We start from the raw sequence: 14,786 nt of genomic DNA on the forward strand, positions 1-14,786 counted from the left end.
ATGAAGGAAATCCAGCACTCTTATGGTTAAAACAATACATTACAAATTGATTACAAATTAAACTAACAATGAATTGACTTCTTTCAGAGCCGTTAGAAGGCTTTGGAAGATTGACCGACCTTCACCATTCCTGCCCTCGCCTGCCAGTAAGTTGAAACATAATGAATCATGATTTTAATAATCTGGGAAGGATGCACTGTTTATAGTCAACCTCCTGAGAGATGATTATATTCAGTAGCACACTAAGACGAATAATTTAGTTATGGTGTTGACTTGACTTTCAGAGTTGTCAGTTTCCTCATAGCACGGTCAGACCAAGCACACCAACAGTGAACAGCAGAGCTAGATGGGAAACAAATAATGTGTTAGGCTTTGTGTACACGCATTACATTTCCTACATGTTTTAAAATCTCCTCAGGACAATATCTCTATCTCTTTTGCCTACCTTGGGTCAGAGATTGCTGGATTGTAATGGCATGGCTACTTGTGTTGGTGGCAAGCTCATTGGTGACAGTGGTGTTAGGGTTTTCCAGGTTTACAAGAGGACTTTTTAATTGGGTGCTGGGGTCCCCAAGAGCATCAGTAGCTGTGGGTTGAAGCAACATGTATTAGATATATATTTTTTGAACATGAAAAGATATTTATCTATTATTTGTGAGTCTCTGTGACAGTTGATCTTAGTTGACTGTTTGATGTGTGAATGTGTATCTCTGTTTGGTAGGCTTACAGCTGTTGAAAGTTCCTGTGGAGATTGCGACTGCAAACTGGGCTACTCTAGTAATCTGGGCCGGTACAGTGGCGGAAAATGAGCACTGGATTTTTTTTCCAGTGATTTTGCCCTTCACGGAATCCACAGGAAGCTGCAGAGCAAAGACGGTAACAGATGACAAAAAAGAAAGCTGGGTTTCAGTATTTTTATGCCATACAAATGGTGATGGTTTAAATTAGAATTTGCAATTGTATTGCCTGAGCTACACGTTAAAAAAGGCTAGATATGTGGCATTTAATGCATACTGATTTAACCACAGCATTTTAACTATCTGTTCAGTATTTGACGTAGAACAAAAATAAAATAACGTGTTATTAAAGACATACAAATCGGCTTCAGACCACATCATTTGTGTCTTTGTTCACAAAGTAGACAACAATGATGTGGCAGTTCATGAGCGTTCCACACAGCTGCTATAAAGTCTAATTCATGCTCTTGGATTTTACTCACCTCTCTCAGAGTCAGCTTGCCATTGTTGAGGACAGCTCCAAAGAATTTAACAACACCATTTTTGTTTGCACACACGTAGGTTGTGTCATTACCTCCCTGTGGAGAAAAACAAAAATTGTAACTTTTTTGAAAGAAGATTTCAAGCAAACTATTTCAGTAGCTGTGGGTTATACTTCATGGTATTTAAATCAACAAGTGTGGGACAACCTGACATACCAGTATGTTGTCGAGTGACAGGGTGGCAGCAAGATAGCCATCGGACTCTCCTGAAAGCCCAATGTCAAAGTTTCTGCCGCTGTTCTGCTTGGCAGACAGAAAGAAACATGATGAACTTGTTGAGGGGTCGCAGTCTGAGGGCTCAGCGGCACAGAGCTGCCCAGTCCCGCAGTCTGCCCTGTTGATAGGTGTCTGTAAAGGAATGAGATATATATTTTTAGTGGGAGAAAAAATGTAGCCTCAATTATTTTCAACAATCTATTCCACAACACTCTTTTGTTGAGCTTTACTTACCATAAGTTCTGTCACTGTTGTGTTAGGCGTTATTGGTGGGGCTGTTGTTACAGCTGGCGCAGTTGTTCCATTTGTTGCAGCAGTTCCATTGGTTGCAGCAGTTCCATTGGTTGCAGCTGTTCCATTAGTTGCAGCAGTTCCATTTTTTGCAGCAGTTCCATTGGTTGCAGCAGTTCCATTGATTGCAGCTGTTCCATTGGTTGCAGCTGTTCCAGCACTTTGAGCGTAGGTGCACACAGACATCCAGGACAGCATCACCAGCAGGGCAGTGAGGAGGACCAGTCTGTTGTCCATGGCTGGAGAAGGTAGAGTAAGGTGGTTATTCAGCCTAATGATACTGTATGGTCAAACACTCTCTACAGTAGGACGTGTTGTTGCAAAGATTATATCATGAAATCTCAGAATAAAATCTTTAAATAAACATAACCCATAATGTTAGTTTGTTACAGCAAGCTTTTAGGACTGGGCGATAAATCAAATATACTCGTATCTGTTCTACATACGATAGGCAAGGCAAGGCAATTTGATTTATACAGCACTTTTCAGCACGTGGCGATTCAAAGTGCTTTACAGATTAAAATCAAACGACATTTAAGAACAAATACAGCACAAATACATTATTAAAAAGGCATTTAAAAACAGGCATAATAAGCAAAGGTAATGAAATAAATAAAATAAATAAACTAGGGCTGTCAAACGATTACAATTTTTAATCAGATTAATCACAGCTTAAAAATTAATTAATCATGATTAATCACCATTCGAACTATGTCCAAAATATGCCATTTATTTATGTATATTGTTGTGGGAATGGAAAGATAAATGAAAGAAGGCGGATATATCCATTTAACATACAGAATATATGTTTATTATAACATTTTTCTGCGTGTCAAAATGAAAGACAACCCACACACCTATCAATCATCAAACCGTGGGGTCTTAATTCATTACGTGTTGATTTCTATCAACGGGGGAGTACTTCAGGAAAGTCGACAGAGGGAGGGGGGGGCTGCTAGTGGAGTACTTCGTGACCACAGAGTGTGAACGTTGTGATCAGCTGTTTTAGCGCAGTTCTCCAGTGAAGGGGGGAGTCTCCCTCCGTAGCTGGTTGGCGTAGTTTTGGCACAATTCCGTTTTACAGACCGACGTTAACAGCAGCCCTGTCTGTGCACACGGAGACCGACTCTGTCGTCAGGTGATCTAACCGCCTTCTGGAAAAGCTTCACAAGTACGTCGGTACGCAAATGCGCTTTGTGACACAAGTGACGGTAAGCATTTCAGAATGCGCACATCACCTGCGTACCAGTTAGTTATGTGCACCCCTGTACTACAGCAAAAGTATTCTCTGTCGGGACTTCCTGCAACAACACCACGCCGTTATCAAAGATGTTCTATTGAGAAGACGATCACTACGTGACACAAGTTTTCAAAACCGTGGCTACTGAAATCAATCTTACATTACATGTTACTTGTTAGATGCTTTTATCCAAAGCGACTTACATACTCAGTACTGTGGGCAATCCCCACAGGAGCAATTTGGGGTAAAGTGTCTTGCCCAGGGACACAACGACATGCTGACTGCAGTGGGGTTTGAACCTGTGACTCCCTGATCCGAACACCAAGGCTCTATCCACTGCGCCACACGCCTCTCTAACTGCTACTAACTGCTGTCTGTGCAATTTACTCCGCGAGAGTTGGCAGACTTTATTTTGCTTACTTTAACATCATTTTTCATGGTGGGGCTAAGCCATTTCTTGGTATGGGTGTAGCCTACCCCAGCCATACCCTGGCACTGCCACTGGTGGCACGTATGGGGCGGGCCATTCTGCACATGCGTTAAATGCGTTAAATATTTTAACGCAATGAATTCAAAAAATTAATTACCGCCGTTAACGCGATAATTTTGACAGCACTAAAATAAACACAGCGGCAAATAGGTGTGTTTTTAGTCGGGATTTAAAAATAGGAAGTGTTTCGGCGGACGTGCATGATTTAGGCAGTTTGTTCCAAATTGTTGGGGCATAATAACTAAAAGCTGCTTTTCCATGTTTAGTGGTTATTCTCGGAACAGAGAGCAGATCCGACCCAGAAGACCTGAGACTCCTGGATGCTTCATAGTGATGGAGTAGGTCGTCTATATACCTCGGTCCTAAGCCATTTAGTGATTTAAAAACTAGCAGTAGTATTTTAAAATCAATTTTTTTTTGACTGGAAGCCAGTGTAATGATCTCAGAACCGGACTGATGTGATCCACTTTTCTAGTGTCAGTGAGTACTCGAGCAGCAGCGTTCTGAATCAGCTGCAGCTTTCTGATAGATTTTTTAGTGAGCCCTGTGAATACACTATTGCAGTAGTCGAGTCTACTAAAGATAAAAGCATGGACAAGTTTTTCTAAATCCTGTTGCGAAATTAGTTTTTTTTAATCCTTGATATATTGTTCAGGTGGTAGTATGCAGACCTAATAACGGTTGTAATGTGTGTGTTAAAATCCAGGTCTGAGTCCATCACTACACCCAGATTTCTTGCTTTGTGAGTTACTTTGTAGTCTGCCGACTGAAGCTCTGTGATTACTTTTAATCGGTCCTTCTTTGCTCCAAAAACAATGATCTCAGTTTTTTGTTTGTTTAATTGGAGAAAGTTCTGAGTCATCCAGTCAGTGATGTGCTCAATGCACTTGCTCAGTGTTCTAATCGGAGAATAGTCTCCTGGTGTAATTTTAAAATAAATCTGGGTATCGTCTTTATAGATGTGATAGCTTAGATCGCTCTTTTTAATAATTTCAGCCAGAGGTAGCATATAAATATTAAAAAGCAAAGGTCCTAAGATGGAGCCTTGAGGAACCCCGCATGACATATTTATCAGGGTTGATTTGTAATTGCCTATTGAGACAAAGTTTGTTCTGTCCTTCAAGTAGGAGCTAAACCAGTTTAGAGCTGTTGCAGAAACTCCCACCCAGTTTTCAAGACGGTCTAACAATATGTTGTGGTCAACAGTATCAAAGGCAGCGCTGAGATCTAATAATACTAAAACTAATATTCTGCCACTGTCTGTGTTCAAATGGATGTCATTTAAGACCTTAACAAGTGTCAGTGCTGTGGTTAGGTCGAAAGCCCGACTGAAACACATCAAAATCGTCAGTTAAACACATGAAATTACTCAACTGCTTTTTCAATCAATTTGCTTAAAAAGGGAAGGTTTGATATTGGCCTGTAATTATTCATTATGGTTTTGTCTAGGTTATGCTTTTTTAGGAGCGGTTTAATTATTGCAGTTTTCAGGGCCAGTGGAAATACACCTGATTGAAGAGACTTGTTTACTATGTGTAGTATATCTGAGGTCAAGCAATGAAAAACAGTTTTGAAAAAATCCTGTCGGGATGATGTCGAGGCTACAGGAGGAGGATTTCAGATGTTGGATAATGTCTTCCAGGTCTTTAGCATTTCTCAGATGGAATTGTGACATGATGTCTGAATTGATATTAGGTGGACACAGGGACAGTACATTTGCTGTACCTGATGCAGAGGCACTGACTGCCTATCTAATTTGCATGATTTTGTCAGTGAAGAAGGAGACAAAATCATTGCAGGTCCTGGTGGATAGAAATTCTGAGGCTATCGACACTGGGGGGTTTGTTAGTCTGTTGACGGTAGCAAACAAGGCACGCAAGTTGTTTTTATTTGTGGTAATGATGTCAGAGAAGAAAGACTGTCGTGCCTTTTTTATTTCCTGACTATAGAAACCGAGTTTCTCTTTATATATTTCCAAGTGAACCTGGAGATTTGATTTTCTCCACCTGCGTTCAGCTTTTCTGCACTCAGTTTTTTGTATTTCATACTATAGATGAAATGTCTCTAAATATTTTTAAGCAACCGGCATGAGACTTGCTTTGGCTTATTGCTTCAGCTGCTCTCTCCCATAACTCTCTTTACCTCTCACAGAAACACACAGTAAAGCCCAGATATATAACACATACAATCGCTGACTATCAACACCGGTAGAGTGGGGGCTGTTTACAAAGAGGCGTTTAAAATGCGTTGTCCGTGAGCGGCAAAACGAATCAGGCGTACCCTGAACTTACGGCCATACAGCGGCCAGTGAGGTTTTGGCGATTTTCCATATTGCAATACTAAGCTTATTGAAGAAAATGTCATATTACAATGTAAGTGTTTCAAATATGGTGCAGTCCTAATTTCTACATTAGAAATAATACAAAATTAAAAAATTCACTTGAATCACTGTTATATGATTTTGGCCATATTCATGTGGGACATGTGTTTTTAGTGATTACACAATGCATTGCTTTTCACTTTTATTTAGCTTGATTGAAGGGAAATGGTAATTGAAAATGCCACCTTGAAAGGTCATGGAAATGTTTTGACATTTAAAAAAATGTGATATCTTGATATTGTAAGATGTAAATGATTCCCAGTTTAATGTAACTATTCTATCATTCTGATTTGATACCGATACACAGGAGTGGTGGGGTGAGGCCCGGGCATCATGAATAGCCCTTAATGTCTAAATATATAAATCCTCATACTGGTGTAATGGAAACGGATTTAAAAATACTGTGCTATATATGGCCTAAAAATATACTCTTGATAATTTGAGGTCTTATCGCCCAGCCCTGCAAGCTACTCTCTTCAGGGGTAAAAACTAGGGCTGTCAAGTTAACGCGTTAATAACGCGTTAACGCAAAAAAAAATTAACGCCACTAATTATTTTAACGCGATTAACGCATGTGTTTTTTTTTTCCTCGGCCGCCCCGTAGCTTCAGAGCGCATCGAGTTTAAAATACCATCTACAAGCTGATGCTGCTGACAGCCCCGCTACTGCCGCCCGCTTGTGGCAGACCACACTTCCACGCTCACCGGCAGGCACCGACTGGCCATCGGGAGGACCGGGAGGGTGTGTGTGTGTGTGTGGCCCGAGCGAGCGAGAGAGAGACCTTACGTGCATTACCGTACCGCAGTGTGAACGCGGCTATTGTTGTTGTTAGCATCTGGTGCTAGCTAGCTGCGCTAACGGATATAAGGAGCTGTTTAAATGAAAACAGAGGAGTGCCCTATCCACACAATTGCGCCGAGCACTTGACTTGATGCAGGAAGCAGACAGCGGGACATTGTACGAGAAGTCAGCACACTCATGATTGCAGCAACATGATTGCAGCGTCCAGGCAGCTCCCGTTCGAGCATATGCCTTGAGTTGCACATAGCTCCAACGATCACACTCTCACACACACACACACACACACACACACACACACACACACACACACACACACACACACACACACACACACACACACACACACACACACACACACACACACACACACACACACACACACACACACACACACACACACACACACACACACACACACACACACACACACACACACACACACCATTTGTATTGTATGAGAGGTTCCAGGTTGAATTGAGGCGAATATTTGTAATGTTCAAATGATAATAAACATTAGCATAAAGCATATTTGTCCACTCATATGTTGATAAGAGTATTAAAAACTTGAACAATATTCCTCTAAGGTACATTTAGAACAGATAAAAAATGTGCGATTAATTTGCGATTAATCGCGATTAACTGTGGACAATCATGCGATTAATCGCGATAAAATATTTTAATCGACTGACAGCCCTAGTAAAAACATATCATTATTGAACCCAATTTTATTAAACTAAGCACCATTCATTAAGGTTATTTACTGTATTAAACTGAATACAATTATCACTAACATTTACTAACTAATAATGTAACTATATTTATTGTAAAAATGAACTGTAAAATGAAATGAAAACAGTTCATCTAAAATATAAATAACTATAGATTTTATCATTATATATTTAACTTAATATGAGTTTTTATTTACTTAAGTGTTGCTAATTTTGATGATTTAAATCACTGAAAATGTGATTAGGTGATGTCTGTTATCTCTTATATATTAAGTTATTTTTCACTTCAAAATACATTTTAATTATAGTAGAGTTCAATTACAAGCTTTCCTCCAGAAGTAACAGATGTTAATGTGTTGCATTATTTAAGCTTACCTTTTTTTTCTGCACTTCCAACGGTCAGGGAATTCGGGTGAAGAAGCAAAAGGATGCTCAGTTCTTTGATCTTGTGTAGTTTTAGTCTCAGGTGTCACAGAGGGACCACTTGCACTTAGGATGTTCTTAGCAGGATCCCAGGTAAAGATGTGATACCTATGCCCTCCGTGTCCGTATATATATATATATTTAAACTAAAGGGGGTTGGGCCAAGTACAGATTTCAGAGCCAAAACAAGAAAAACACGTTCTCAGACATAATGCATGGGTTGTTTAGGTGGAGCTGTGCATAAAAGAATAATGCCTCAAGCATTAGTGATGGAATGTAAGGCAGGGCAAGTTTCTGTATGTAGCAACTTTCAACACAATGCAATTCAAAGTGCATTACAAAAGTTAACAAACATTACGAGCAAAGGTACAGCAATAGTGCAGCGGAATAACATTATAAAAATAAATCTAAAAAAAGTCATTAAACAATACAAATAATTAAATAAGCTTATATAGAATAATGCAGGTCTAAAATACAAGTATAAAAGCTACAGTGCAGTAGAAGATTAAAAGCAGCGTCAAAAATAATGGTCTTCAGCCTGGATTGAAAAGAGGTATGAGTTGCAGCGGACCTGCAGTCTTCTGGTAGTTTGTTTCAGATATATGAAGAATAATAACTGAATGCTATTTCTTCATGTTTAGTTCTAACTTAGTTATTTCACCTGAAAAACATTTCCCGATATAAGCCCTCACTCTCAACTGATGACATCAAAAAACTGGTTCATGCACTCGTCTTCTCAAGACTAGATTATTGCAATGCACTCCTCTCCGGTCTCCCAGCCAAATCCATCAACCGCCTGCAACTTGTCCAGAAGAGTACAGCCAAAGTTTTCACCGGTACAAAAAGGTCCGCACACATAACCCCCATACTTAAACAACTACACTGGCTCCCAGTCCACTACAGGATCCAGTTTAAGGTTCTGCTCCTCACTTACAAGTCAGTGCCTCTGCATCAGGAACAGCAAATGTGTTGTCCCTATGTCCACCTAATATCAATTCAAACACCATGACACAATTCCATCAGATTAATGATAAACACCTAGAGGACATTATTCAACTTCTGAAGTCCTCCACTTGCTGCCTTGATATTATTCCAACAGGATTTTTCAAAGATGTTTTTCGTTGCATGGCCTCAGATCTACTTCATATAGTAAACAAATCTCTTCACTCAGATATTTTTCCACAGGCCCTGAAAACTGCAGTCATTAAACCACTCTTAAAAAAGAATAATCTAGATGCTTCAGTAATGAACAATTACAGGCCCATATCAAACCTCCCATTTCTAGGTAAGATCATTGAAAAAGTGGTTTTTCAACAGTTGAGTAATTTCTTGCATTTAAATAGTTGTTTCGATGTGTTCCAGTCAGGCTTTCGTCCAAACCACAGCACTGAGACTGCTCTTAGGTCTTCAATGACATCCACTTAAACACAGACAGTGGCTGAACTTCAGTGTTCGTATTATTAGATCTCAGTGCTGCGTTTGACACTGTTAACCACTTGACCGACTAGAAAACTGGGTGGGACTTTCGGAAACAGTTCTAAATTGGTTTGAATCCTACTTAAAGGACAGAAAAAACGTTGTTTCTATAGGTACATACACATCTGAGTTGACAAATATGACATGTGGGGTACCTCAAGGCTCCATCTTGGGGCCTCTTCTCTTTAACATCTACATGCTACCACTGGCTCAGATAATGAAAAACAACAAAATAAGTTACCATAGCTATGCAGATGACACACACATTTACATAACAATTTCACCAGGAGACTATGCTCCAATTCAAACACCGAGTAAGTGCATTGAACAAATCAATGACTGGATGTGTCAGAACTTTCTCCAATTAAACAAAGATAAAACTGAGGTAATGGTTTTTGGAGCCAAGTCAGAACGTATAAAAGTTAGCGCTGAGCTTCAGCCTGCAATGTTCAAAACAACAGATAAAGCCAGAAATCTAGGTGTAGTCATGGACTCTGACCTGAGTTTCAACAGTCACATTAAAACAGTTACTAAATCAGCCTACTATCACCTAAAGAATATATCTAGAATTAAAAGACTAATGTCACAGCAGGATTTGGAAAAACTTGTCCATGCTTTTATCTTCAGTAGACTGGACTACTCTAATGGTGTCTTTACAGGTCTCACTAAAAAATATATTAGAAAGCTGCAGCTAATTCAGAACGCTGCTGCTCGAGTCCTCACTAACACTAAGAAAGTGGATCACATCACTCCTGTTCTGAAGTCTTTACACTGACTTCCTGTGTGTCAAAGAATAGATTTAAAAATACTGCTGCTGGTTTATAAAGCTTTGAATGGTTTAGGCCAGGGGTGCCCAACCTTTTTTGAACCGAGAGCTACTTTTAAAGTTGCCAGTCTGTCGAGATCTACCAGTCCAAATAGAGAGGCGCAGCCATTACTGACAGCCTACTACCAGGTAAATACACACTTCTACTTGTATAAAACTGACCTTTGTACGATTAATACTTCATAAAATACTGCAGATCCTTTATCTTACCTCTTTCTAATCTACACACATACAAGTATTTAACTGAAGTTACACAACAGTGTTGTTGATACAGAGTTGGAGTTTATTCACACGTCACTACAGTGGGTAATGTTTTCAAGAAACATTGAACAGTGCTGCCACATATGACACAGGAAAAAAGAAAAGACTCTGAACCCTTTCTTTGCCATTATATAAAAATAGTGTTGCTACAAAAGTATAAATTAGGCTTACTAATAAGACAACTCAGATCTGAAGCTACACAGGAATCTGCTGCAACAGTGCAATAAAAAAGACAAAATTAATAGAATCAAACCCTTTTTTTGTTGCATTTTAGTTGATTATAAAAGGAAATGCCTTTAAAATAGCATGCAAGCAACACTAGTTTCTTAACCTGAATTGATAATAGACTATAATCAATTTAAGTTTGCATTCTTATACCATTTTGTACAATAATTATAATGAATAAGTTCAAACAAGCCTCTCTGAAGAACCAGCACCTTACCGTGGTAGAGAGGTTTGTGTGCCCTGATGAACCTGGGGGCTGTGTTGTCTGGAACCTTGTGTTCCTGGTAGGGTCTCCCATGGCAAATTGGTCTCAGGCAAGGGGCCAGACTAAGATTGGTTCAAAAGACCTCATGAAAGACGACACAGGAAGTGAGGATACCTGGCCCGGAGGAAGCCCGGGGTCCCCTTCTGGAGCCAGGCCCAGAAGGAGGACTCGTCGGCGAGCGTCTGGTGGCCGGGCTTGCCACGGAGCCCGGCCGGGCCCAGCCCGAAAAGGCAACGTGGGCAACACCTCCGCTTCTCCGTCCCGCGGGCCCACCACCTACGGGAAACATCGATGGGGTCGGGTGCGCTGCCAGAAGGGTGGCAGTGAAAGCGGAGGGTCTCGACGGACCAGACCCGGGCGGCAGAAGCTGGCTTTGGGGACGTGGAACGTCACCTCTCTGGGGGGGAAGGAGCCGGAGCTTGTGCGGGAGGTGGAGCGGTACCAGTTGGATCTGGTTGGGCTCACCTCTACGCACAGCGTCGGCTCTGGAACCTTACTTCTGGATAGGGGTTGGACTCTATTCTTCTCCGGAGTTGCTCAAGGTGTGAGGCGCCGGGCGGGTGTGGGGATACTCACAAGTCCCCGGTTAGGTGCTTCGTTGTTGGAGTTTACCCCAGTGGACGAGAGGGTCGCCTCCCTACGCCTGCGGGTTATGGGGGGGAAAACTCTGACTGTTGTGTGTGCTTATGCACCCAACAGCAGTTCAGAGTATTCGGCCTTCTTGGAGACCCTGGAAAGAGTCCTGTATGGGGCTCCTGAAGGGGACTCCTTAGTCTTGCTGGGAGACTTCAACGCACATGTGGGCAATGATGGAGACACTTGGAGGGGCGTGATTGGGAGGAACGGCCCCCCTAATCTGAACCGGAGTGGTGGTTTGTTACTGGACTTCTGTGCTAGTCATGGATTGGCCATAACAAACACCATGTTCGAACATAAGGATGCTCATAAGTGTACGTGGTACCAGAGCACCCTAGGCAGAAGGTCCATGATCGATTTCGTTATCGTATCATCGGACCTGAGGCCGTATGTTTTGGACACTCGGGTAAAGAGAGGGGCGGAGTTGTCAACTGATCACCATCTGGTGGTGAGTTGGGTCGAGTGGCGGGGGAAGCCTCTGGATAGACCTGGTAAGCCCAAACGTGTAGTTCGGGTGAACTGGGAACGTCTGGAGGAGGCCCAAGTTCAGGAGGCCTTCAACTCACACCTCCGGCGGAGCTTTTCGGGCATTCCTGTGGAGGTTGGGGACATTGAACCAGAGTCGTCGGTGTTCAAAGCCTCTATTGCCGAAGCCGCGGCGGGGAGCTGTGGTCTCAAGGTCCTAGGTGCCTCAAGGGGCGGTAACCCTCGAACCTCCTGGTGGACACCGGTGGTCAGGGAAGCCGTCCGACTGAAGAAGGAGGCCTTCAGGGATTTGTTATCCCGGGGGACTCCCGAGGCAGTTGCAAGGTACCGACAGGCCCGAAGGGCAGCAGCCTCATCCGTGGCCGAGGCAAAGCAGCGGGTGTGGGAGAAGTTCGGAGAAGACATGGAGAAGGACTTTCGGGCGGCACCAAAGTTGTTCTGGAAAACTGTCCGACACCTCAGGAGGGGGAAGCAGGGAACCATCCAAGCTGTGTACAGTAAGGATGGGACGTTGTTGACCTCAACTGATGGAGTGTTGGGACGTTGGAAGGAACACTTTGAGGAACTCCTGAACCCGACAACTCCGCCCTCTATGTTAGAGGCAGAGCTGGAGTATGACGGGGGATCAACGCCAATCTCCCGGGGGGAGGTCACTGAGGTCGTCAAACAACTCCACAGTGGCAAAGCCCCGGGGGTGGATGAGATCCGCCCGGAAATGCTGAAGGCTCTGGGTGTTGAGGGACTGTCATGGTTGACACGTCTCATCAACGTTGCGTGGAAGTCGGAAACAGTACCGAAGGAGTGGCAGACCGGGGTGGTGGTTCCCCTTTTCAAAAAGGGGGATCAGAGGGTGTGTGCCAATTACAGAGGCATCACACTACTCAGCCTCCCCGGGAAAGTTTACTCCAAGGTACTCGAAAGGAGGGTCAGGCCGATTGTCGAACCTCAGATTGAGGAGGAACAATGCGGATTCCGTCCTGGTCGTGGAACGACGGATCAGCTTTTTACTCTCGCAAGGATCCTGGAGGGGGCCTGGGAGTACGCTTATCTGGTCTACATGTGTTTTGTAGACTTGGAGAAGGCGTATGACCGGGTTCCCAGGGAGTTACTGTGGGAGGTGCTGCGGGAGTATGGGGTGAGGGGGTCTCTACTCAGGGCCATCCAATCTCTGTACTCCCAAAGCGAGAGCTGTGTCCGGGTCCTCGGCAGTAAGTCGGACCCATTTCCGGTGAGGGTTGGCCTCCGCCAGGGCTGCGCTTTGTCACCAATCCTGTTTGTAATATACATGGATCGGATTTCGAGGCGTAGTCGTGGGGGAGGGGGTCTGCAGTTCGGTGGACTAAGGATTGCACCACTGCTTTTTGCAGATGATGTGGTTCTGATGGCTTCATCGGTCTGCGACCTTCAGCACTCACTGGATCGGTTCGCAACCGAGTGTGAAGCGGCTGGGATGAGGATCAGCACCTCCAAATCTGAGGCCATGGTTCTCAGCAGGAAACCGATGGACTGTCCACTCCAAGTAGGGAATGAGTCCTTACCCCAAGTGAAGGAGTTCAAGTATCTCGGGGTCTTGTTCTCGAGTGAGGGATCAATGGAGCGTGAGATGGGCCGGAGAATCGGAGCAGCGGGAGCGGTATTGCAGTCGCTTTACCGCACCGTTGTGACGAAAAGGGAGCTGAGCCGGAAGGCAAAGCTCTCTGTCTACCGGGCCATTTTCGTTCCTACCCTCACCTATGGTCATGAAGGATGGGTCATGACCGAAAGAACGAGATCGCGGATACAAGCGGCCGAGATGGGTTTCCTCCGCCGGGTGGCTGGTGTCTCCCTTAGAGATAAGGTGAGAAGTTCGGTCATCAGGGAGGGACTCGGAGTTGAGCCGCTCCTCCTTCGCGTCGAAAGAAGCCAGTTGAGGTGGTTCGGGCACCTAGTTAGGATGCCACCTGGGCGCCTCCCTAGGGAGGTGTTCCAGGCACGTCCAGCTGGGAAGAGACCAAGGGGTAGACCTAGGACCAGGTGGAGGGATTATATCTCTTCGCTGGCCTGGGAGCGCCTTGGGATCCCCCAGTCAGAGCTGGTTGATGTCGCCAGGGAAAAGAAAGTTTGGGGCTCTCTGCTGGAACTGCTACCCCCGCGACCCGACCACGGATAAGCGGGAGAAGATGGATGGATGGAAGTTCAAACAAAGTCAAACTTACAGCTGATCAATAACGGTATCTAACTTGAGTCTTTATCATATCAAAAACCTGTTGAAATGCTACTGTTATTTTTATTACGCATCGACAGCCTCCAGGAATGCTTCTTTCACAACTTCACCGTCTTTGAAAGACTTCATGTGTTACGCAAGAACGTGACTGACACGTTAAGATGCTCTGGTAGCAGCCTTGCTCTTGTTGTTGGGCCTGGTGAAAATGGACTGCTGTGCATTTAGCTGTCCTTTCAGGCCCCTCCCCTTTTGGAGCGTAGGGCAGAATTAGGAGGGAATTCCGTCTCATAGCGTTTGTGCACTGTTTTGAAATGCCGCTCCTAAATTACCCTTCTTCGATAAAGCCACGCTCGCATTGCAGATGAGCAGGGTTGGGTTGTAACGGAATACATGTAACGGCGTTACGTAATCAGAATACAAAAATCAAGTAACTGTATTCAGCTCGCGTTACATTTGAAAAACGAGTAATCTGATTACAGTTACTTTCGTAAACCTGAAGTGAATACATTTTGGATTACTTATTGGAATTATTGGTGGTATTTCCACTCAACATGTAATAT

General features: G+C 43.5%; 1 protein-coding gene across 1 annotated transcript; it reads right to left on the reverse strand.

Annotated features, from left to right (window-relative positions):
* Positions 1-248: 248 nt before the first annotated feature.
* On the reverse strand, positions 249-1,775 carry LOC117463465 (putative ferric-chelate reductase 1). The gene is made up of 6 exons (XM_034105705.2): positions 1,730-1,775; positions 1,436-1,627; positions 1,220-1,315; positions 728-860; positions 446-586; positions 249-342 (listed from the first exon to the last, which is right to left on the reverse strand). Exons 1-6 carry the CDS (start codon positions 1,730-1,732, stop codon positions 299-301), a joined length of 609 nt encoding a protein of 202 aa, XP_033961596.1. The 5' UTR covers positions 1,733-1,775; the 3' UTR covers positions 249-298.
* Between the last annotated feature and the right edge of the window lie 13,011 nt (positions 1,776-14,786).

This window comes from Pseudochaenichthys georgianus, chromosome 18, assembly GCF_902827115.2.
Source record: "Pseudochaenichthys georgianus chromosome 18, fPseGeo1.2, whole genome shotgun sequence".
Lineage (NCBI taxonomy): Eukaryota > Metazoa > Chordata > Actinopteri > Perciformes > Channichthyidae > Pseudochaenichthys > Pseudochaenichthys georgianus.